The sequence below is a fragment of the Gouania willdenowi genome, chromosome 17 (assembly GCF_900634775.1).
Source record: "Gouania willdenowi chromosome 17, fGouWil2.1, whole genome shotgun sequence".
NCBI classification, from domain to species: Eukaryota; Metazoa; Chordata; class Actinopteri; order Blenniiformes; family Gobiesocidae; genus Gouania; species Gouania willdenowi.
In genome coordinates, this window is record NC_041060.1 from 6,345,019 (window position 1) to 6,370,009 (window position 24,991).

General features: G+C 37.6%; 2 protein-coding genes across 3 annotated transcripts in view; both read left to right on the plus strand.

Moving 5' to 3' along the window:
• The window catches only part of tesk2 (testis associated actin remodelling kinase 2), a 38,972-nt gene extending 35,034 nt beyond the window's left edge, over window positions 1-3,938 (plus strand). Inside the window, exons 12-13 of the mRNA XM_028473578.1 lie at window positions 909-1,439; window positions 3,074-3,938. Coding sequence (XP_028329379.1) covers window positions 909-1,439; window positions 3,074-3,393 — 851 coding nt within the window. The 3' untranslated portion in view covers window positions 3,394-3,938. The remainder of the gene's footprint in view (window positions 1-908; window positions 1,440-3,073) is intronic.
• A 2,196-nt stretch (window positions 3,939-6,134) lies between these two features.
• si:dkeyp-68b7.12 (rho GTPase-activating protein 31) lies at window positions 6,135-24,407 on the plus strand. 2 transcript variants are annotated; one of them, XM_028473540.1, is made up of 14 exons: window positions 6,135-6,454; window positions 8,337-8,624; window positions 10,233-10,335; window positions 10,437-10,581; window positions 10,818-10,900; window positions 13,851-13,958; window positions 14,101-14,219; window positions 14,286-14,454; window positions 14,554-14,651; window positions 14,737-14,808; window positions 15,240-15,938; window positions 18,882-19,051; window positions 21,047-21,552; window positions 23,022-24,407. In XM_028473540.1, the coding sequence occupies exons 2-14, from the start codon at window positions 8,537-8,539 to the stop codon at window positions 24,124-24,126; spliced, it is 3,465 nt and encodes a 1,154-aa protein (XP_028329341.1). In that variant the 5' UTR covers window positions 6,135-6,454; window positions 8,337-8,536; the 3' UTR covers window positions 24,127-24,407. The 2 variants fall into 2 exon arrangements, with proteins under 2 accessions (XP_028329341.1, XP_028329342.1); XM_028473541.1 differs by lacking the exon at window positions 6,135-6,454 and adding an exon at window positions 8,161-8,256.
• The last annotated feature ends 584 nt before the right edge of the window (window positions 24,408-24,991 follow it).

Genomic DNA, 24,991 nt, shown 5'->3' on the forward strand with positions numbered 1-24,991 from the left:
AAAAACTGTCATTCAGTTTAACTAAATGCAAACCTGGGGAACCATGTTACAGTTCTGTGTCTTACACATATGTAGTTAACAATAATTAAAATATGTTTCATATCAAGTTTACCCACTGCCTGTCAGTTATCTTGAAATCGATGGTTTTACTGCCAGAAAAAAAGCTTTAAAGGCCCACACCAAAATATTAATAACAATATTTTCACGGATTAGGAAGCCAAACAACGTAATCGAGAAGTGAAAAACAAATTAGATCATAGATAATAATTTTTAGTGTATTTTACAGATGATTTAAGACAAAACTGACCCGTTATCATAAGATATTTGTATTTATTTGTTTATTTGATGTGGACATCATAATTACATTAGTTACCCAGATGTATTGTTTTAAGTGTGTTAGCACATGTTCTAATTTACAACACCTGTCCACGGTAGGCTTTTAAAGGGTTAAAAGTGACAGAAATAAGAAAGTACGCAGAAAAAATGCACTTTACAAACATTACAACAATAAAAGAAAAGCAATATTCAAAGATGCTAACAGAACGCTAACACAAGAGGAAGGATATGTTTTATGAGCTAATTTATTACAAGCTCAGTAATTGTGATTAATTGTAATTGAACTTTAGTAATTGAGAATATACAGTAATTTTATTTGACATTTGTAATTATAATTGTAGTTGGAAAAAATGTCAGTCACTGTGATCATAACTGAGTTGTAATTGAACATGGATAATTCAAGACTTAATTGTAATTGACCCCAACCCTGAAATCTACCGTGTCCTTATGAGTAAGTTTAAATAGCTTCTTTAGTTTTTTTTAGATTGTTTTCTTCTTCTGTGATGTACGGTAATATGTAAACGTCATAATCCATGATGAGCTCAACATCTCTTCTTTGCTTTTGATTGAAGGTGAGAAGACTCAAGGCTTTAAGCGACTGAATCCTCTTGCATTTCAAAATGATAAAATCCCTCCCAAATCGCCTCGGCCCAGACGAAACATCTGGCTCAGCCGCAGCCAATCGGACATCTTCTCCTGCAAACCAGTAAGAAAAGTCAACGTGCAGGATCCGTACTACAACCCGCCGCTCATCCATCGAACGGCCAAAGTGCGTAAGATCAACCCGTTCACGGCGCGGGAGGACTTGTGTGGGGGCAAGATCAAGTTCTTCGACGTCCCCAGCAAGTCCGTCTTCTCGCTGGTGTTTGATCTTCACTCGCCGCCGGGGAGTGCCTTCAGCAACCATACGTTGACGCAGGCGGCGGGCGGGGCCCAGCAGGAGGCGTCCTACTACTGGCAGCAGCTGCCGGGCAGACAGTGCCACTCCTTACCCGTGTCTCCACAGCTTCCACGATCAGAGATCTCCCAGTACCCAACAGCCACTGTGAGCTCCAGTAACAGCGTCACGTCTTACTCCTGCCAGCTGTCCAACACTCTTCCTGGTGAGTTTGGTCAATGTTTGAGGACAAGTGTTCATGTGATGCTTTGTGCTGAGTTAGGGCTGGGTGATTTTGCCTAAAAAAAAATCTCAGATTTTTTCAAAGAAAATTTTTATTTTCAGTTTTTGTTTTTCAATGCACTTAAAAATGACTGCAGACATCAGATATTTTGTCAAAAGTGCAACTTTATTGCTGTGATTGTCCTCAAGAGTTCAAATGCATACAACAATTCCAAAATAAAAAGTAAATCATTCTCTGTCACTCAACTATTTCAAGCTTTAATCCAGGTTTAAGCAAAAGTGCCACAGCAACTTCACAGTAGCTTCAATTTTCTGATTAAGAAATCAGATAACTACATATTTTATAACATATAGCATTACAATTAAAAAAATAATAAACTCTTCCCTTAGCATCTCAACATAGTGCGAATAAAGAATTAAACAGGCCTGTAGCACACACTGTATAGCCTACTCAAAGGTTAAACACATGTAAACAAAGAGGGGGCTGGCTCACATCGCGCTACGGTAACCCACAAGGACTGAACGTGAAAAAGTATAAATATATATATATATATATATATATTTATTTTTTTTAAACTCGAATTTGCTAAATAAAAATAATTTTTATCTACATATTTGTAAATCGATTTTTTGCCCAGCCTTTATGCTGAGTCATGATCCGCCACTGTTTTTACAACTATGGCCTAAAATCTTTGAAATGTACTTTTTCTGTTTAACAAAACACATTATTATGTACCATATTAATTTAATTGACTTATAAAAATGGAAATACTTTACAGTTTTAGAGCCTGTGATCCGCCATCTGGAAATCACTTGATTGATGATGTCATTCGGCCCCACTGCCTGTAAACATTCCATTAAGTGAAGTATTCGGTTTGCTTTTTAGATCATTTAGCTGCTTTTTAGATCATTTAGCTGCTTTTTAGATCATTTAGCAGCTTTTTCATTCAAAAGGACAATTTGCGCTGCTTTTGTATAGAAACAGTTGTTCTGATCTGAGGGCCATATTATCAGAATTAATGTCAGCATATAAATATTGACTGATCCGTGCATTAATAGAAGAAAGAACAAAGGTTTTTTTGGTAGTTTTGTATATTTTCCTGCCATTGCTGTATAATGTTAGTGGTTGTTTTGTGTGTTTGTTGTCTTTTTGTGTATTCTTGTTGTTTTTCTTTCATTTTCTCTATTTTTGTTGTTGTTTTGGTGTTTCTGGAGTAATTTTGTCTAATTTTAATAAAGTTTTCTGTCATTGTGTGTAGTTTTGTTGTTTTGTGTGTCATGAGCAATTTTGTGCTTTTGTTTTATTTTGTGTTTTTTGGAGTACATTCTTGTTTTTTTTTTTTTTGTTTGTAATTCGGTGTATTTTTGCAGCTTTTGGTCCTGAGGCAACGTTTGTACTTTTTTTTTTTTTTATAATTCTGTATTATTTTATTATGTTTTTTTAAATGATCCTTTTCTCATCAGTAGGTAAAATAGTAAAAAGCACTGTTTACTCTTATATATGTATAGAGACAATACGCTGCTGCATAAATACCATACATCCCTTTCAAAATAAAACCATGACATTTTTTTTGGTAGATAAACCTAATGGAGCTCCATTGCTCTCTTCCCAATCAGCTCCCAGCTGCAGGACTGACACAGGCCAGATGTGCGGCGACGTCTGTCCCAAAGCGACGCTGAGCAGCTGGGCCAAGAAGTACGTGGTAGTTGAAATCCCACCTTACTGCAGGCAGAAGGATGGTGACGCCGAAGAGGAGGAGGAAGGTAGGACAGAGGGAGCAGAGGACAGTGTGTGTGGGGAGGGCTGGTCTTCCATAACCCCCAGCAGTGAGAGGGACGGTGGAGAAGCCATGGACTGCTCCAGCAGCCCCGAGGAGGAGGAGGAAGCACACAGGCTGAAACGCACTCTGTTTAAAGACATGAGCACATGCTCCTAAAAGTGCTGATGGAAAGGGGGGATCAGCATCATCATCATCATCAGCAGGAGGTGGAAACTGTCACAGCCGACACCACACATTTAACACAATATAAGAAACGTTAATTAGTTTAAAACATGAATGTATCACCTGTTTAATAACACAAAAACAAGTAAAAATAATATTGTTTTCAAAGATCTGATGTGAGAGTCAGAAAGTAGCACAGACTGCTTGGAATAGAGATTATTTTTCTGAGAAAGTTGTTCTTGTTTAATATTCTAAGATGTAGATTTTCTTTAACGTTCCTTTTTGCTCATTGATAAAATATTTGTTTTCGTGTATCGTGACTTATGTAAAGTAATTTTGTGTTCCCTGTGCGAGGAAAGCTATAAAACCCCACGATTTTCATACAATTAAACTATGTGCGTGAATTCTGACGCACACACGTCTTTCCTAACAGGGGTTAATTCCAAGCTATGAACTAAAACCGTTATCTAAAATAGATCTACAGCTGCAACTTCTTTAATCATTCAAAAAAAAAAAAAAAACTTGATATTCCATAAATCCGTCACAAAAGTAATTTCCTTCATCTCTACACGGTCTTTTCAAGAAATGAAACAGCACTTTGACTTTGATTTTGCTCCTCCAACATTTAAATACGGACCTTTTAATATTTCACGTTTTGTTGCATTTCTTCATGCAAACATGTCTTCTATCTGAGTTATGAAAGAGTTTGGCAATAAAACTTCACATACAGTAGCTCACAGAGGAAAAGCATGACGTGTGATTTTATGGATCTTTAGTGCAGCTGTTTTAAGGTCAACAATTCAATTTACATTAATGTCTTTAAGAAATGGAGGGAAAAACATAGCCGTCAGAATGCCGTTAATTATACGAGAGAAGCTAAACGTAAACAGATGCTTAATGTGTGCTACTAAAAACCCAATGGAACAAATATCCAGTACATTTGGAAATGTTTTCAGTGTTTTTCTCTGATCCACATGAGCTGCACTTTCACCACATCTTTAGATGTTTTTTTTTCCCTGTTATTTCTGCTGATGTCATTCTGAATAAGAATTAAAATGCACTCACAGTTATACATCTATAATCCCTCTCGTGTGTACTTTTCTATGCAATTTTTTATTTATTTTTTTTCTCTCCCAGTTTTTCAGGAGAAAAGCTCTAATTTGATATTTATGTGAAAAACATGGAACGTCTTACCTTTGTAAACTTTGTGGTACCTTTTTGAATACAGACTGAGTTTTTCTTGTTGCTGATTGAATAACAAAGATTTCCTGAAGTTGTTTTGTGTTGGTTTTTCTTCCTCTGCTGTGTGTGTGTCTGTGTATGTGCGTGTGTGTGTGTGTGTGTGTTTGTGCGTGCGTGCATGCGTGGGTGTGTGTGTGTGTGTGTGTGAGCTTTTCTGTGGGACTGATGATGAAGTTTGTTCATTTATATTATATTATTTTAGAGGGAAACTTGGTTTGATTAATGCAATGTTGGAGTGTCAAAGTTTTCATTTACAATACTGTCATGTCGTTGTTGTATCTTGTCTGGCCAGGACTGCTGTTGTAGCTACAACTGTAGCCTACCTCCATTATGACTGTTAATCTTTTAATACACTTATATATAGCATAGTTTTTTTGTTGTTGTTGTTCATACTACATTTACAACTTTATTCAGCTTTTTTTTTTTTTTCAACCAAATTGATTTAGTTTCAGATCCTTCAACATATTTCAACAATTTTCATCACATTCTAAATTATTTCGCTGAGGGTTCATTGGTTAGGCTAATGTTAGGTTAACGCTAAGCTAATGCTGAGTTAATGCTAATCTAATGTTAATGCTAAGCTTATCATAGGATAATGATTAGTTAATGCTACATTCATGTTAATGCTGGGTTAATGTTAATGTTAGGCTAATGCAAGGATAAAGTTTAGCTAATGTTTGTTTTATGCTAATGCTCGATAAATGATAATGTTAGGTTAATGCTATGCTAATCTTAATGCTTGGTTAATGCTAAGATAATGTAACTGTTAATGCTAATATTAGGTTAATATTAGGCCAATCCTAAGGTAGTTCTAAGTTGATGGTTATTTAATGTTAATGCTAAGCTAATACTAGGCTAATGCTAATGCAGTGTTTGATGATGCAGACCATCCTCACTCTAGGTTGTTTTGTAATGCAGGTTTGATTGACTATTTTCGGCACATTTCCTTTTCCTTTCCACTTCATTGTCATCAACCGTATCCATGGAAACCCGCGAACAAACTTTTTTCTTTTAAAGGCACTGTGTAATTTATCCAGCAAGATTCTTTTTGATCAATATGTTAAGGTTTCATTTATTCAGACAACTGTTTCTTAAGAAATCCACCTTGATCTCCTGACATGTTTCGACTGTCACTGCCAGTCTTCGTTAGAGGCGTCTGCTGATTACTTTGAGGTTTCGTAATAATTCCAGCAAGATTTTTTTTGGCTTCTTCTTGAATAATACGTAAATGTTTCATTTATTCACACAACTGTTCCTCAGGAAATCTACCTTGATTATTATGCAGAAGTCATGGAAACATCAAAGGACGCATCAAAGCGATCAGCAGACGCCTCTGACGAAGACTGACAGTCGAAACATGTCAGGAGATCAAGGTGGATTTCCTGACGAACAGTTGTCTGAATAAATAAAACCCTGACATATTATTAAAAAAGAATCTTGCTGGTGAATCTGCAACCGATCCTTCTATGTTTTCAGAATTGGTCGGAGGAAACTAATATCTGTTAAGTATTGTCCAAACACGCACTAGCTTAAAAAAAACTAGGCTCCACGTGTAGCTTTAGTGCATAAAACTACTTTATTCATCAGAATAGATGCATCCAGCAGATATTTGTCTCTACAGAGAATAAAACTATCACAGAAAGACAATAGTCTGCTCAGACAGGAGGGATGGCCTGATTTTTAGTCGTCAAAGTGGGACCAATGCAAAGAGAAAGCTCAAGAGGAGTCGCACTGAGGAAGTCAACAGGGGAAGTTTGGTGGTTTCTTGCGTCATCATTTTATGCTGCTACTTGTGTGTTGATGCAGCGCGAAGGTAGGAACACTGCTTTTTGTTTTTCCAACTCTCATTTAATTGAGCTTCTATACCGTTAAAAATGTTTCCTAGAACTGGACAATGAGAAGTGATCGGTACAGAGAAAGGCTCTAGGCAGCGACAGGTGTCATTGAGTGTGAAATGGTGCTGAGGAGGTTTGTCTTTGTGTTCAAGCTTCAGTCGTAGCTCCACTTCCGCTGCAATGGCCGCGACGTGCACGCAGGCAGGACTGAGCGGCACGGTAAAGGCCTCGGTCACCAGGTTACTGCTCAGATTGATGTAATCTGTCGGAGAAGAAGAGGAACGTTAAAGTGTGATTGGAGTGAAAGATTCAGAGTAAAAACACAGAATAGGAGAAGTGCAGAGACAAGGGTGTGGCCTTTGATTTGATAAAGTGAGGTGCATCAGCAGGAAGTGGAGAGATGTACTGTGGGTTTAGGATATCATTTGATGTCAGGGTTAGGGTCAATTACATTTTTGAATTACAATTACGCCTTCAATTATCCTTGTTCAGTTACAACGCAATAATGATTACGGGGATTGGTATTTTTTCTAATTACATTTAAAATGACTCAATTACAATTACGGGCAACCTTTTACTTGATATTTTATACGTAAAGTTAAGTTGAGGTTTCGTTTATTCAGACGAGGTGTTTCAGGAAATTGTTATCTCCTGACATGTTTTGACTGTCAACTGCCAGTCTTCATCGGAGGAGTTGTGCTGATTGCCTTTGATGGTTCCTTTGAAGTTTCACTTGACTTCCATGTAATAGTTACTGTGAGCTTATTTCTGTCTTGACAGTAGAAACATTTAGTGAAAGGTGTCATAAATTACACTTAATGATGGTCTTCATGACACCTCATTCATTCTAAGGACCGCATCAAGTCAGCCTTGTGTAAAAAACTTCAAATAAAGTGTTACGCAATTACGTGTTCAATTACAATTAATCCTAATCACTGAGTCTATAATAAATAAATCTTGTTATTGATATTGATATTTTATTCATTGTTTACCACATATGTGCGTAAGCCATAGAACTGTAACATGGTTCCCCCAGGTTTGCGTTTAATTAAATTGTAATTGACTAATTTGAGAGAATTTAAATACCAATTACAAAGTAAATGATCTAAACTCAATTACAAATTAATTACAGTTACAACAGAAACAGATTATTGCAATTACAATTACGTCATAATTGTAATTAATTATCAATTACGCAATTATTGTAATTTAAAACATCTGTTACTGTTGTAATCGTAGTTGCTTTGTAATTTAGTTTAGGTAATTGACTTTGTAATTGCCATAAAAATTCAATAAAAATTGTCAATTATAATTTAATTCCAAACTGGGGAACCATGTTACAGTTCTATGTACAGTTCTACATATATGTAGTTAACAAATATTCAAATATGCTTCATATCAAGATTTCCCACATTTTACCAATAAAAAAAAAATTGAAATTGTGGGGTATACTGACACAAAAAATATTAAAACCTATATTTTCATTGATTAGGAAGCCTAACAAGGTAACTAATAGATATTTAAAAAAATTACTCTATGTATTTGTTTGTAGTTTATTTTACAGCTGATTTTGGAGCCGTTGTCATAAGAGATGCTAACAGAAAGCTAACACAAGAGGAATGTTAACTTTTGTTAGGTTATTTATTACAGGTTACGTAATTGTAATTGACTTTCTGAGGATAAAAAATAATTGTAATTGGAAAAAAATGCTTGTAACTGTAATCACAATCGAATTGCAATTGAACACGGATAATTGAAAGCGTAATTGTAACTGAAAAATGTAATTGAACCCAACCCTGCTTGATGTTATCATCAAATGTTTTTCAAACATGTGACTATCCTTGTTTCACCTGTTTGCAGGGGACATAAAACCAAAATATGTCCTCATTATCCACCTTTAACAAAGAAATCAACCTCCAACATGCAAAGAAAGTAGCTCAGTCTAATCCCTGAAATGTTCAACGCTTCACCCAACACCAACTGTTGATCTATCGGAGACAAAATATCAGCAAATCTCAGCTCGGTGTGAATGCGAAGTGACAAAATAAGAGAAGAAGAAAATGCGGCGAGTGAGAAGAAAAGCAGGGAACAAAGACAAAGTGTTTGGATGTGATCTACTGGAGCACCTGAACGCCTCCTGTCAAGAAAGTGAGTTAAAGCTCAACACTCTGAAACATGTTGTTCGCTGTTACAAATACAGAATATAGGATTAGTGTATAAAGTATCAAAATGTGCCAGCTCAAATATTTTTATACTGCATGTTTTTTAATGATTCTTTAAATTAATTAATATTTGAGAAAGTATAGAATACAGATGTTTGAGATTTTGTGTGGTGTTTTAAATTGAAAAAGAATATTGATAATTTCATTAGTAATTTTTTTTAATTACTAGGCTTTTTTTTTTTTTTTTTTATTTGTCCCTGGGGGACAATTCAAATCTCTGCATTGAGCCCATCTCTGAGGAGCGGTGGGCTGCCACACTGTGGCACCCGGGGAGTAGTTGGGGTTGAGGGCCTTGCAGTGATGGCCCAGGTGAGATTCGAACCTGCGACACTCCAATTACAAGCTTGCTTCTTCACCACTAGGCCTCCACTAACTACCCTGTTTTCTTCCCAGGTGACCCCACATGGGATCACGACCCCAAGGTTGAAAAACACCTTGGGGTCCTTACTAAAAGTACTGCTGACACTTTTTGCTTTACTAGTACTCACTTTACTAGTGAAGCAAAAAGTGTCACCAGTACTTTTAGTAACCCTTATATCAGTGTTTTTCAACCACACTGGAAAACAAAAATTTAGTTCTAGTAATATGATTAAATCACCAATATCTAAGTTATGCATATGTCCAGTAAGGAAGGCATCCCCCCCCCTCCCCCCCCCCCCAACTCCCATACATGTTAAGACAAAATATTGTCATCTTCAGAACTATTAAAACTATATAATAAACTTTACATTCGTGATGTAAATATTTGGTAGTTTGATCATCTTCAACATAAGGGGAAAGATTAGGAAAAATAAGGTCTTGTTATTTCGATTAGATTATTATTTTTCCATTCATGCCTTTTGATGTCAATATGTGGAAATACTGTCAGAATATGAAATTACTTTTTAGGTTGGAAATAATCAATCAATCAATCAATCAATATTTATTTATAGAGCCCTTTACAACACTCAAGGTGACCAAATTGCTTTACAGTAAAATATGACAAAATGAGAATAAAAAACAATTACGTAAATATCAGTAAAATATGCAACAACAATCAAATTAAATCAACTAAAAGACAAAATAGATCAAATGTCACCACATTATTGAGTATTAAAAACCAGTCTGAATAAATATGTTTTAAGCCAGGCTTTAGAAATGCCAGTCAGTCAGTGATGGGGCACATGTTTGGGTGCAGCTTGTTCCAGAGTCTGGGACCAGCTACTGAAAAGGCACCCCAGTGTTTGGAGTTGGTTCTTGGGATTCCCAACAGGAGCTGGTTTGTGGACCTTAGCACCCTATTAGAGTTACGGACAGTCAGAAGGTCTGACAGATAAGGAGGAGCAATGACATGGAGAGCTTTAAAAACAAAAAGTAACATTTTAAAATCAATCCTAAAAGATTCTGGGAGCCACTGGAGAGAAAAACAGGACTGGGGTGATGAATTCATAAATGTTTCCAAGGACCCCCTGCAACACATTTGCCACTTATTTCAAGTAATATCTAAATAAACACGAAGAGCAGCTATTCAGAGGTAAAGTTTGGTCTCCATCAGTTCCTCAGGTGCTGCGGTGGTGCAGTGAGTTTGTGGAGCAGAAAGGCATCGTGGATGGAATCTACAGACTGTCTGGAGTCTCCTCCAATATTCAGAAACTAAGGTGAGTTACTGTGTGTGTGTATTGTGTGTGTGTGCTACGTTCACATGTGTAACATGCTCCAGACTCAGGCCTGTTTCTGTTGTTTGTGTCAAACCAACCAGGAGTGAGTTTGAGAGCGAGGGGAGGCCTGATCTACATAAAGATGTGTACCTGCAGGACATCCACTGTGTCAGTTCTCTGTGTAAAGCTTATTTCAGAGAGCTGCCCAACCCTCTGCTCACCTACCAGCTCTACGACAAGTTCGCTGTGAGTGGCTGAGTCATTTATTTAGGTGACAATAATTAGACTAGGGTTGTGTTTGAAATGTCATTCTAACGTATGACGCATACTAAGTCTGATGTCAAAATTAGCATGACAGGAGATAGTATGAAAAGATTGAGTATGCAGGAAATACCCAGATATATACTCCTGTACATGGGGACATTTCTAAGTATGTGGGGTGGGTTCGACCTGACCAAGTCATTGTGTATGTGTTTGTGCAGGAGGCCGTGGCCATTCAGCTGGAGGAGGAACGGCTGGTTAAGATCAGAGATGTGCTTAAAGAACTGCCAGAGCCGCATTACAGGTCATTCATATTACTCACATTACTTGTTGAAGGTTTGTTCACTGGGCTGAGTGGGATGAGCCTCAGTCACTGAAATATAACATTCAATGCACCATTTATTATCCCCCGTGTGTAGGGGGACATAGGTTTGAGCTCCGTCCATCCGTGCGTCCGTCTGTCCGAGTTAAAGGGAACAGCTTTTCTCAGTAACTGTTTAAGATACGATAACCACATTTAGTGTGTGGCTTCAGGGTATCAATACCTTGATGGAGTTCCCAAGGGGCCCCAAAAGGAAAAAAAAAAACAAAAGTCGATTTCTCATTTATTTGCCAGTCAAATATTACGACAGATGGTGGTTTTAAATCATTGACACATACCAATATATAAATGGGGCTCATTACCCCGTATGTGTCACAGGGGAGCCAGGGGGCCTCCAAGTGCCCCATTTTTCCAATGACTACACCTCCGTTAGTTCTCCTTAGATTGAAATGCACTTTAGTATGAATAATCTATGATGAGACGCTCAGGTGACCGGGGGCCCACCCCCCATTTCCAATCATTTCCAAATTTATGGGAACATAGTCTTGTAACATATCGTTTTAAAGGTAATTCAATGTAGATTATGATTATGCCTCACACAATTCAATTAGGGGCCAGGGGGCCCACCTCCCTTTTTCTGCTAATTTCCATTAAAGTTGTTTTCTCATTTAGTTGTGAGTCAAATATTGCAACAGTTGTTGGTCCCAAATCATTGACACATACCAATATATGAATGGGGCCCATCAAATGACTATTGCTTCATCAATGCTCATTGAATCGGGGTGTAATTTCACATTGATATTCTATGAGCGGATGTCAACACCCTCTAGGAGACCTTTTTAAAGGGGGGGGGGTTTCTAAATTCATTGAAACATAGTTGTGTGATACATCGTTTCAAAGGCAATTCACCATAGACTACGATTTTACATCACACAATTTCATTTGTTTAGCTCGGTGGAACAGAGTCATTTCACAGTATTTTCTGGAACGTGGTGTGTGCTATTCGGCCATCAGAATTTGTTTTTACTGAGTTCGAGGTATCTTCAAAGGGTACAACTTTTCTTAGGAACGTTTTATGATAGTAATTTTATATTGTGATGTGATATTTTCTTAAGTATACATCTAAGTTCATAGATATAGGACATTTAGGAAAAGGTTGTGTTATAATGAGAACCAGTCTGGTGGGGGATGTTGATGACTGTGTTCTTGTTTTGATTCTTTTTCTTTGCCTCATCAGTCAGTTGACTTTTTGTTAATTTTGTCGCCATTATATCAAACACAGCTGTTGAATCGCAACCGTTTCCTGCTATATGCAGAATAAATTAGGGGTTGGAGAAATAATCGATGCATTACAATTGATGCAAATGTTTTTAATAATTGTTTATTTAAACGGTTAAAAAAACATGAAATACCTTAGAAGGAATGTTTTGTATTTGTTACAAGTAAGAATTCTGCTACTTTGATATTTTATCATGAAGTTCTGACTTAAAAGTTTACAGAGATCTTCTGCTGCTTTAATAAAAGATAAAGGAGGAAAAAAGTGTCTCCTTTGTCTAAAAACAAATGCTGTTTTTAAAAACAGCAATTCATCAGTGGTCACAGTGAGAAACAAAAAAATGCTGTGAAAATGCATCAATTGAAGATGCATTGATTCATAATTGAATAGCAGTCCTTATAATAATAATAATAATAATAATAATAATAATAATAATAATGATAATAATTGTGATGATGATAATTTTATTTGTATCTAAGCACCTTTTAGAACACCCAAGGACACTTAAGAAAACAAAACAAATACGATAAATTGGTGAAGGGTCATTTCAACACATTTTTAGAACATGCCACACACACAGGATTTTTGATATTGGCGAGTGGTGAAGTAGCCCCAAAAGTTGGGGTCCAAAATAAAAAGGAAGAAGTTGCATCAAGAAAAAATGTTTTATATCCCAAGAAAGAGTAACCTTTATACTATACATTAAAACAGTTGTCCATAACATGCAGTTATGGACAAATGAAAATAGTAAAAAAAAAAATAATTTCATATTTCCAGATCGTGTCACCCAAGAACCAATGCATATATCTGATCATTAGTGATGTGAACAGTCTATGTTCATAGCTCAAAGCTGAGATATGCTAAGTTGTTTACTGAAGGTCAACACATGCCCAAAACACCAATAAACTTTTTTCCAAATTTTAGAAGCTGGCATGTCCACCAGATTGCAGATATTTTTGCATATTTTTAGAGAGTAGGTGGAGCTGTATTACTATATCAAATCATTTTCCTATGTGATATAGTTCCTGAGATATTGGAAGCTGAACATGGAAGAAAAATAAGGATGAGTGAAAATCAACACATACCCCCCCTCACTAAATTGGTAAAATCTCAAAAAGTATTTATCTGATCAAACTAAAAATGTACAGTGTGCCTATTGAATAATCACCAAACAATTAGTAAAAATTTCAGAATTTTTTGAGACCAAAGTTCTTAGGCCATTTTGTTGAAATGACATGGAATGACCCTGAAATAAAATTACAAACTAATTAAATTAAAAATTATGGATCAAAAAATTCTTTAATTTAAAAAATAAAAGAAAAATTAAAAAAAATTATTGTTTGCATATTAAATTCTTCTTCATTAAAGCAAGTTGAATTATTTTTTTATTCATTGTTGTAATGTTGCCTTGTTTTATTTTTAGCTACATGATCCATGTGTTGGGTTATTTGAGTAAACGTGATAGAATCTTGAATCACCATCAGATCATAGAACATAAACACATCTTTCACAAGAACCACTAACTTCCATAAAGGCTCAACATCGAAAAATAACAATGATGCCCATGGCTTCCATGGATATTATCCTGGATTTATATATTTAAGATCTGTTTTCCATCAAATCAGAAGGTGATGATGATGTTTTTGTGTTTCTCAGGACACTTGAGTTTCTGATGCAACATCTCGTACGAATGGCTTCCTTTTCCTCTGAGACCAACATGCACTCCAGGAACTTAGCCATCGTCTGGGCCCCTAATCTCCTCAGGTGGGGGAAATCTACAGATTACAAATGGGTTATTGGTCATTAAAAAGATATTTTGAAGTACAAAAACTCCAGCAATCTCCTTCTTAATCCAGACGCTCTTCATTTCTAACTAAGGAATAAAAACATGAATCTGTACTTTTAGGTCGAAGGACATTGAGGCGTCAGGATTCAACGGTACAGCAGCATTCATGGAGGTCCGGGTCCAGTCCATTGTGGTGGAGTTCATCCTCACACACGTCCCCCAGCTGTTCCCTGAACAAGGTTTACCATATCACACACACACACACACACAAACTCTGTATATTCTAATACCTTTCTCCTCTTCAGGTGTATCGAATGTGAGAAGGAAGTCCCTCCCTTCTCCCTCAGTGATGTCCAATCAGAATGAAGCTCCTTTTAAGTCTGGAACCATTCCTGCAAACTTTGGGAACATCAGTCCAGGAGACGGTCCCCTTGCCATGAGACCCTACCACGCCATCATTGAAGGAACAGACAAGTGAGTTCATACTTCAGAGTTCCTACTTCCCTATGTGTAACAGATGTAGATCAACCAGGCGTGCTAACAACATGCTTTTTCAAATTCCTCTCACACCAGAAGGAAAGGATCTCTCAAAGGCAGGAGGTGGATGTCTATTTTTAATATCGGAGGCCGTTTAAACGAACAACGGAAAAGGCACAAGAACTCAGCGAAAGGTGCCAAACCTCCTGTTGGGTGGTGGTTGCTGAGGTTTAATCTCCACATATTTTTATATGTTTTCTAATTTATGCTTAATTTCAGAGAAAGAACAAATTTCTTTAAGACCAGCAAGAAGCATGGACTCTCTCAGCCACTCATCCTACCCCAATGAAGGTATATATATATGTATATATATATTAATATTTATTTATTATTATACTGGTTTTTTTTACCACACACATTCTCAAATACAACTCTAGTTCAAATAAAATGCAGTATAAAAATGTCTGAGCTGGCACATCTTTGTGCACTAATCCTGGTTACTCTGTATTTATTACACAGTATAACGAAGTTGATAAAAATGAATTCTAGAGAAAAAATATCTTTGGGGTTCGGCAAAAAAATTGTGATATAAAAATGGGGTCACAACCCGAAAAAGGTTGGGAACCACTGACTTAATGTTTGTTGATTTTAGAATTGTTTGAATGTGATTTATTTTTAAAGTAGATAAAGAGTATTTGCTTGTAATTAATAATAAATAAGTTTAAAAAAAAAAAAAAAAGTTGAATCAATAACCAGTTCTAACTTTAATCTGTGTTGTTTAGCTCACCGAGGCCTGGTCCAGCTCCCTCTCTCTACCCACTTGTCTCCCAACGTTAACCCTGGAGCTCAGCATAGCTCAGATGTTCTGCTATCAGCCAGTGCAATAGGTGGCAGTAAATATGCCGTGACATATCGCAGAGGAACAGGCTTAGTAAGTGGCAGTGGGGGGGGGGGCCCCAGTGCAAACATGGTGCTCGTCCCCCCAGAGGCTTCAACCGGCACCGACACGCAGTCCAGGAGTCCAGGACTTTCCACCAAAGCTGGACGAAGAGCAGCGATGCACATCACAGGACCCACGATGGTCACGGTGCCGCTACATATCACCTCCAACCTGGCACTGGGGGTGCTGCAGGGGGGTGGGGGCGACAGGGTCATCCACTGTAGAAGAGAGAAGGATGGAGGAGAGAAGTCAGAACAGAGAGAAAGTGGAAAGAAGGTGGAAGAACCTGGAAAAGCTGAGGAAGAGGAGGAGAGGAAGGAGTCAGGTAACATGAAACAGGCTGAAAGCACAGCAGCTGCAGGAGGGGGGGATGCTGAGAGAGACGAGGAGGGGGGCAGTAAAACATCACAGGCAGAGACGGACATCAGACCTCAGAGTGTGTCCTCGGAGGAACACGTCCACAGCTTTACAACCAACGATGAAGAACAGCAGCAAAGTGAATCAGAACAAACTGAGGAGAGAGACAGCAGTGAAGGCTCTGGTAAATATATAAACTCAGTCAGCATCTATGGCAGACACACTAAAAATGACATCAAAAACACCCAGAAATAAAGATAAATACACAAAAGGGCAACAAAAACACACAAGATACAAAGATACCCCAAAATAATAATATACAAAACAACAACAATAATATAGGGAAGGATTCCAAGGGGGTATAAGGGGGTATGTTACGAAGCGAGATTACCTCTTATCGCGCTAACTTCCAAGATTTAATCAGTGTGTGCTGGACTATGAAGCTCACTCATGTCACCATGGAAAATTATGCTGAATGGCTAGCCTGGTCGCGAGCAGATTTTGCTCTCGCTAGGATCTGAGCGAGTGATAGTCCCGCCTCCTGACCAATCAGCACTCTTAGAAAGCGAGCTGTCCAATAAAAGGTGATGTATGAACACGTCACTGTGTGGATCTGATTTGACAGCTGACAGGAGAGAGAATATTTAAACATCGATGCAATCCTTTCATTTACCGATGACGTCCTTTAGGAAAGATATTAATATCTGATGAACTGAGCTACAGTTATCTGATGAAGTGTCTTGATCCGTATGCGCGGACAAGTGAAGTCATATATTATTTAATTTAATATATGACTTCACTTGTCCGCGCATGAATGCAAATCGCCGACTCAAACATATCTACGGATGTACTTTCTACATATTACTCCGCAGTGGACTAATATGTGAACGCATAGCCCTCAGCGCTCGCTCTCCGTACGGACCTGCTTGGAACAGGTCACAGGAGTGGACTAGACCGGTTTTGCTTGACCGGGAGAACACGCAGACACTTATCAGGTATGTTGGGCCCTATATCTTCCACATTAAGGAATCATTTAATCAGCCATTAATAATGTAATCCACTGAAGGTGACATAATGCAGAGCTGCCAAGCCTCACGCTATGAGTGTGACAGTAATTTTTGAAAAAGTTATTGAAAATTTAATAAAGATTTTAAAAAATAACAAAAAATGACTGAAATAACTGATGTCTATTTATATTTGTCTAATCATCTGAAATAATGTCATCAGGATAATTTAAATGAGGTTATTTTAAATTAAGTTGATCTAAACTTAGTACACCTGCTCAGATTCAGTAAACCATTGATCCCTGATGGGAAACATGATGACATTAATGCTGCTTTCATACATACATCTTTGTATGACATATGATTATAAATAATTAAAAAGGAGCAGTAAGAATAATCCATGTCAGTACAATCTATAGCTACCTTTCAAATGAAGCTTACACATGGTTTTAAATTACACTTTTATTTTGACATACAGAGTGGCTGGTAAAAAGCTCACGGATCAACAAAGAAAGCTTGAGAGGCTTGTCCAGACCAAAAGAGGAAAGAAACGAAGCACATGATGGAAACTGTTAAAAGTACAATAAAACCAGTAGCTCAGCAGCAGTGGTGTTAAGTAACAAAGCGAATAACTGTACAAATGTTAGGTACTTACTTACTTACTTTAACATCACAGTTCTTCATATATATATTTTTGTTATTTTTCACAAACCACAACTTGAGTGGCGTGAATACACATTTTTTTTTGCTTGAAGAAAATAGTGTATTTTGCCTTAATGTACTCTTCAGAGTGTTCAAGATTGCTTGATTTATGTGTTAAAATCAAAAAAATGATCTGGGAGAGGATTCCATACGATGGATTTTTTTTTTGTCACCTTTTTCACGCCTCTGGTGTTTGCATGTCTGAATCTGGTCTGGACCAAGTTATGAAGTGGATCAGATCTGAGCGAATATAAATGCTCTGCCTGGTGATAGGGTTAGGGTTAGACTGCTACACTGTTGCTCTTTGCTGTCATCATGGATTTAAATTCATTATGTTTATTTAAGATCATAAGCTTTTCCTTCATTGTAAAAAAAAAAAAAGAAAGGTTGCTCTGCCAGTTTTCACCCCTTATATGTGAACGCACACGTACCGAGGCTGAAAACCCTTGGCTTAACTTAGCATGTTGTTATCAACCGTCGTAAGACAGCATCTCTCTGTTTGGTGAGTTGAAGTCCGCTAACAGATATTAATCCAGGATATAATTATCTAGATTCGTAGCATAGGGCCAAAAACACACAAACGACAGCAAAAACTCATAGAATGAGAGAAAAATATACAAAAATGGCCCCAAACACACACAATAAGACAACAAAAATGATAACAAACCCAGCCAAAAATTACACAAAAGGAAAAAAAAATACACACAAGAAAAATGACAGAAAGATGTACAAAACAGCAACAAAAATACACAGTAGGACTGCACAATAGGACTGCAAACACACTGAAAAATGCAACAAAAAGACATGGAAGGACTCCAAAAACATACAAACAACAAAAACACACAAATGTGACTTCAAACAAACACAAAACCGCAAGAAAATGACAACTAAAATGTACAAAATAACAACAAAAACACACAAGATAATTGCAAATATGTAAAAAAGTGCACAAATTGACTCCAAAAACACACAAACAATAACAAAAACATGTAAAATGTGAGTAAAACCCCAAAATGACTCCAAACATAAAAATATACAAAACAACAAAATGACCTTAAAAATATCCAGAATTACAGTGAAATATACAAAAGAACAACAAAAATGTACTAGACAACTACAGATGCACAAATACAACAGAAACGTTTACAAAACTACATTAAAATTACACAAATATTTACGAACACACACAAAACAGCATCAAAAATACACAAAAGGACCCAGAAAACACACAAACAACAACAGAAACACATACATGAGAGAAAAGGACTCGAAAAGGAGCCTAAAGACATACAAAATTACAAAAAAAAACACACAAAAACGACAACAAAATATATAAAACCCTTAGTTCTTTTCCTTTTTAATGTTTCAACGCTTCATTATTCTGAACACTGCCAGACATCATTCCTTATTTGATTTAACAGCTGATCAGAGAGCAGTGGATGAATGTGAAGTCTTTGAAACCTCTGAGGTCCTCAACTCTACGGAGGTGGACGACCAGGAGCTCTGTGGATACATTCAGGATAACTTTGAGTTCTTGGACCAGATGGACTGTAGCATCCTGGACCATATGGACTCTGGTGTCTGCAATCAGGTACGTGTGTTTACACTGTTGTTCCTGCTCAAACTAAAACACTAACAAGCCTATAGTAAATAATAAGAAACTATTAGTATGACTAGTAGTAGTAGTAAACTCTGTTTTACTAGTAAAGGTTTATAGTGCACGAGTAGACCTTATTAGTAAAGCTAAATCATCTACTAGTAGAAATATTTTGTTACTAGTAGAAACTTCATAAATAAATAAAGTAAAAACTCATAGCTTTAATGACTTTAATGACTTTCCTTTTCCCCGCCCCCTTATTAGCATATAAGGCTTACTAGTATTTTGTAAGCATTGGAAACTTTGAATCTGACAGATTACCAATGTCCTGTGGGGTTCCTCAGGGATCTGTTCTTGGACCCCTTCTGTTTAACCTTTACATGCTTCCTTTAGGACAAATTTTACAGAACTGTAAGGTTGATTATCAGAGCTATGCAGATGACACACAACTATATCTATCACTGAACCCAGATGACCATGGTCCCATTGAGGTGTTGTGTGACTGTTTAGAAAAAGTAAACTGCTGGATGAGTGAAAACTTCCTTCAACTAAACCATGACAAGACGGAGGTGATTGTCTTTGGTAACAAGGAAAAGAGGACTGCTGTCAGCAATTATCTTGAGTCTCGATCTTTAAAAGCTAAAGACCAAGTCAAAAACCTTGGTGTTCTGATTGACTCAGATCTTACATTCAGCAGTCAGATCAAATCTATCACAAAAACAGCTTCTACCACCTAAAGAACATCTCCAGAGTGAAAGATTTAATGACTCAGAAAGATCAGGAGAAACTGGTCCATGCTTTTATCTCCAGCAGACTGGACTATTGTAATGGTCTTCTGACAGGAATCCCCCAAAAGAGCATCAAACAGCTACAGCTGGTTCAGAACGCTGCAGCTCGGGTCTTAACCAGAACAAAGAGGTCAGAGCACATTACTCCAGTCTTAAAGTCTTTACACTGGCTCCCAGTCAGCCTCAGAATAGACTTTAAAGTTCTGCTGCTGGTGTATAAATCTGTGAATGGGTTTGGTCCAGAATACATCAGTGACATGTTAGTCAGGTATGAACCCAGCAGGTCTCTCAGATCTATGGACACAGATCAGATAGTGGAGCCCAGAGTTCACAGTAAACATGGTGATGCTGCTTTTAGTTGTTATGCTGCAAAGAAGTGGAACAAACTGCCAGCGGAGCTGAAGTCAGCATCACATGTGAACATTTTTAAATCAAAGTTAAAGGCACTTTTTTTCTCTACTGCATATGATTGAGAGAGAGATTTTTTGTCATGTTGTTGATGTCATGATGATTTTACTGATGATTTTAATTGATTTTACTGATGATTTTAATTGTTCTTATTGATTTAAATGTTCTTATTGATTTTAAACAATTGAATGTTTTATCATGTAAAGCACATTGAGTTGCCTTGAGTATGAAATGCGCTATATAAATAAATTTGCCTTGCCTTGCCTTGCCTAGTATTTTACTAGTCTAGTCTACTAGTAGTACTAGTGACACTCTTTCCTTAATAAAGTGTACTGACACAATAGTTTTCATTTATTCAGGTAACGTTTTTCCAGGGCATTTAGTTTTTTTGTCTCCTGACATGTTTTGACTTTCAACTGCCAGTCTTCCTCAGAGGCGTCTGCTGATCGCTTTGATGTGTAGGTTAAGACGCATCAAAGCAAAAGTCGAAACATGTCAGGAGCTTAAAAAAAGGAAATCTCTTGCGAAAAAAGTTTCACATATAGTTTAAAGAGAAGACAAGATGAACTTGCTGAATTTAAAACGGAGTGCACGAGGACTCGTAATTAATCATGGTTTATGTCATCGGTATCAAATTTTTGGTCAAACGACTTTCCAGTAGATTTGTATTACTTTATAAAATATGTTCTTATCCAAATCTGTGACTGTCTTTAGTTCCCTTTTAATTTATGTAGAGGGATAAATGTGGTTGGAAGAGATAACATTAACATTATCTGTGTTCTTCACTTTTCAGGTGATTGAGTTCTCTGTGGAACCTCCTGGTCACTCTGATGAAGAATATGAACACATAGAGCAGCACCAGAGTCTTCATCATCATCATCATCATCATCATCAACAACATCCTCCCTCTAAAGAACTCTTACATTCTCTGTCACAAAGTGAAACACATCCTCTAACAGAATCTAAACCACTCAGACCAGTGAGCCTGGACCTGCACCACAGCAGACACACCAAGTACCTCAGTCTGCCCTTCATGAGCTCACCTGATCATGGACCCCAGGACTCTGAGTCTTCCTCTCAAGAAGAGGAGAGTGTGTCAGAGGACAGTAGTGATGGATATGAGTGCATGCTGGGTAAAAGCCTTCCATCAGATGTCTTTTTAAACAATCTGGCCAAGTGTGAACTGGACACACAGCATCACCTCCCAGACAACAAGCCACTGAACCTGGAGGACGAGGATTGTAAAGAGGAACGTGGGGTTCACCAGGGACAAGATCAGGAGGACGAAGATCAGCAGAGGTGATAAAAATAATGATTCTTCTATATCAGGAAATAGAATCCCAACTAAACTAGTGTTTAAGTGGTTTTTTTCCACACTGTTAGTTCTAAAGAATTACTTTCTACGGGGCAGTGGGTCAGATACTCTACAACACACGTAAGGAAACTGATGGTCCGGAAGCCACATGCGGCAAATCTGAAGTACACATTTGAATTTGATCGTCATTAACATGTAACGCCCTCCCGTTTCGGAGGCCCCTCCCACTGAGATCAAACAAACACTGGCAAGAAAAAAAAGGAAATCCTCACATCTGAGGTGCAGCAAAACAAAGACAAGTGTTTTTTTGGGAGTGTGAAAACTGGACTAAAAGGTTTAGTTTTGCTGCGTTCCTGTTTTTGTAGCGTTTTGCTGTTTGCTGCACCTTTGGCCCTGTCGGCCACCGTATAAAGGAGAAGTCTGCCCCCCGTGCGCGCTGCAAACAACTTCACAGTAGAGATCCTGGAGAGTCACATGGAAATATGACGTTTAGAACGGCCTAGGTTGTCCGCATGCTTTAGCCAATAAAATAACGCATGAAAAGAAATTAACGAAAAAAAGCTTTAAATGACTAAATATCCCTTGGATGCGTTTATTATGCCTTTAGTCAATTTCACCTATACTTCACCATATTACTAATGAAGTTTAAGTAAATACTTTTTTAAAGCATGAATGACTCATAGCAGTGTTCCCCGGGTCCAATAAAGAGCAGTTCAGTGCTGCACACTGAACCAGGTTCAGAGGTGGCAGCCATCTGATAGTCCACCCGAGTGTTCCAGCCATCGATCAGGAACCGTCAGCTCCAGCATCAAGACACCTGAAACAGAAAAGAGAGTGAGGAGAAGGCACAGACTGCAGGAAAAACATGATACACTATGATACACATGTTCCTAGTGGTTAGGTCAACATTAAACGTCTTGCGGCCTCCTCCATGCTCTGAAATGCTACCACTACAGACAAGGTTTTTATCTTGTACTGGTCTCACGTATTGATATATGGGGTGGACATCAGTGTAAATGGTGTGAAACAGTGTGAGCAGTTTGATGAGTTGTGCAACGAGGGACAGAAGTGAGGTTAGGGTTAGTGTGCACACGTGTCAGATCTGACGTGAGATCTGATCGTAGCGTACGCTCACGTCAGAATTGATAAATACCGAAGCTTGCGTGAATATGGTCGAACGTATGTCGTCGGCTCAGATCTGAATGCACCAATAGCCAATATGACAACTTAATCACAAAAAAATACAATTTGACAACAAAAATATACAGAATGACAGAAAAACAATCTTCCAATGCATCTGCTTTAGCAAAGAATATCATCATCACTATTTTAGTGGAATAAATATTTAGAATTAGAAAAAGTTTTATAATCAAATATAGTTTTCACAATACAAGGAATTTGTTTCATTGGAATTTGTCTCTTATTACCCTGTCTTTGGATATTTTTCCTGCAGGAAACCCCATATCCCCACGACAGATTCACCGAGTGAAGAAAACGCCCCAGCATCAAACTGTGCACAGTTTCCTTTACAGGGCAGTGAGACCACCACAGCTGAGGAGGAGAACAAAGAAACTCCAGTAAACATAGACCAAGACTTGTCTGATAACTCAACAGCAGACGAGGAAAGATCCATCGGAGAAAATTCAAAAAACACTGAGAGTGTTTGGGAAGAAGAAAAAGAAAGTGATGGGAATACAAATGAAGAAAAAAGTGAGATGGAGGAGGAGGAGCAGCAGGAGCATAAGCAGGAGCATAAGCAGGAGGAGGAGGAGGAGGAGGAGGAGGAGCAGGAGCAGGTGGAGGAGGAGGAGGAGGAGGAGGAGGAGCAGGAGCAGGAGCAGCAGGAGGACAGTTCAACGTGCAGCGACACGTGGGACGAACTTCATGAAATAATAATAAGTGAAGTTATGGAGGATTGTGAAAGTGAAACTGCTGGTGGACAGGAAGAGGAGATGATTTTAATGGTTTCGGAGGAGACGATTAATGAAGACTGGAGAAAAACAGAAGTTAAAGTCCATTCTGAAGAGGAAATGCTAATCAGTGAAGCACAGGAAGAGAACTCCTTCATCACAGGGATACCACAACCTGAGGATGGGTTCAAACACCCAGAAAATAAAGAAACAACCAGTAATGAGCAGCAGCTAAATCTGCCATGTCCAGCTGATAGAGAGGAAATGAGACAGGACACCAGTGACGTACTGGAAGGTTTAGGAAGCAAACTGGTTGTTTTTAAACATCCAAAGGTTTACCAGATTAAGGCTGTGCCAGTGGTTCCTCCAAAGCCTCAGTACTGCAAACTCACGTCTATGACCCGGAAACAACAGGAACAACATCAGCATCAACAACAACAACAAAAACAACAACAAGAGCAACATAAGCATCAGCAGCAACATCAGCAGCATCAACATCGGTGGGACGGAGCAGATGGAGCCACCAAAGAAACCAGCAGAAACAGTCCACTCAGCATGTGCTTCGATGAGGCCGTCGCCATAGCAACACTGAGGCGGGAAAAGGAGAGACGTGAGGTGGAGATGGAGGTGGAAGGTTTGAGGAAGTGAGGAATTATTACTCAGTATTTCAGTATAAACTTTGTTTTATTTTTTTTAATTTTTTTCCCATCATTGGGACACAATGCAGATTTAAATTTTCTATCAACTACAAAAATACAGCTATTTTTAACCCTTTTTTTTTGCATCTGAAGATAGTTTTGAACTCCATTTTTTGGGATTTGAATGCACAGTTCCACCAGAAAACTGAAGTTTAAAGCACAAAAACATGAGCAGAAAAAAAAACACAATTTCAGATCTTTTTTTTTTTTTTTTTTTAAACAGGTGTTTTTTTGTTTGTTTGTTTTTTAATAGCAGAGATGGCATCATTCAACACACATATATATATATACTGTATATACTGTCCAACATTTTATTTTTCCCCTCCCCATCCCACCCTATAACAGAAGGCTGGATAACTGGATAAGAATTACAGTTTACAAGACACACACCAAAAACACTGATAATAAATACAATACAATAATAGAAATACAATTTCAACTTCCTAAAAATGTTGTACTGATAATTTCAGATCTTTTTTTGACCTTTTTCTTTTCTTTTTTTTTCTTGAAGTCTCAAGAAAAACTCGAAAATTGTCAAATTCTGTTCAAGACAATCTGAGAAAGCTTTAAATGTTGGTTTAAAGCACCAAAAAGATGATTCTCAGGTTAAAAAAAAAGTATTCTACTTAAGACACCTGTGCACAATTTGACCAATAGGGTGTGCTGTTTAAAGTCACATAAAAGTGAGGGAAAATGATCTTTTGGATTCCTTCAGTTTATTGTATTAGTAAAACTTTATATATAAAAAAATACATTAAAAAAAATCATTTTATATTACATTTATAATTGTCCACTTTTGCAAACTTTCACATATC

Excerpts from the sequence above, each read along its gene's own strand:
- si:dkeyp-68b7.12 (XM_028473540.1), top strand. The coding sequence starts at position 8,537 with ATGCGGCGAGTGAGAAGAAAAGCAGGGAACAAAGACAAAGTGTTTGGA. Across the intron at positions 15,939-18,881 it reads AGACAGCAGTGAAGGCTCTG|CTGATCAGAGAGCAGTGGAT; the intron begins GTAAATATATAA and ends TTGATTTAACAG. Across the intron at positions 21,553-23,021 it reads GAGGACGAAGATCAGCAGAG|GAAACCCCATATCCCCACGA; the intron begins GTGATAAAAATA and ends TTTTTCCTGCAG.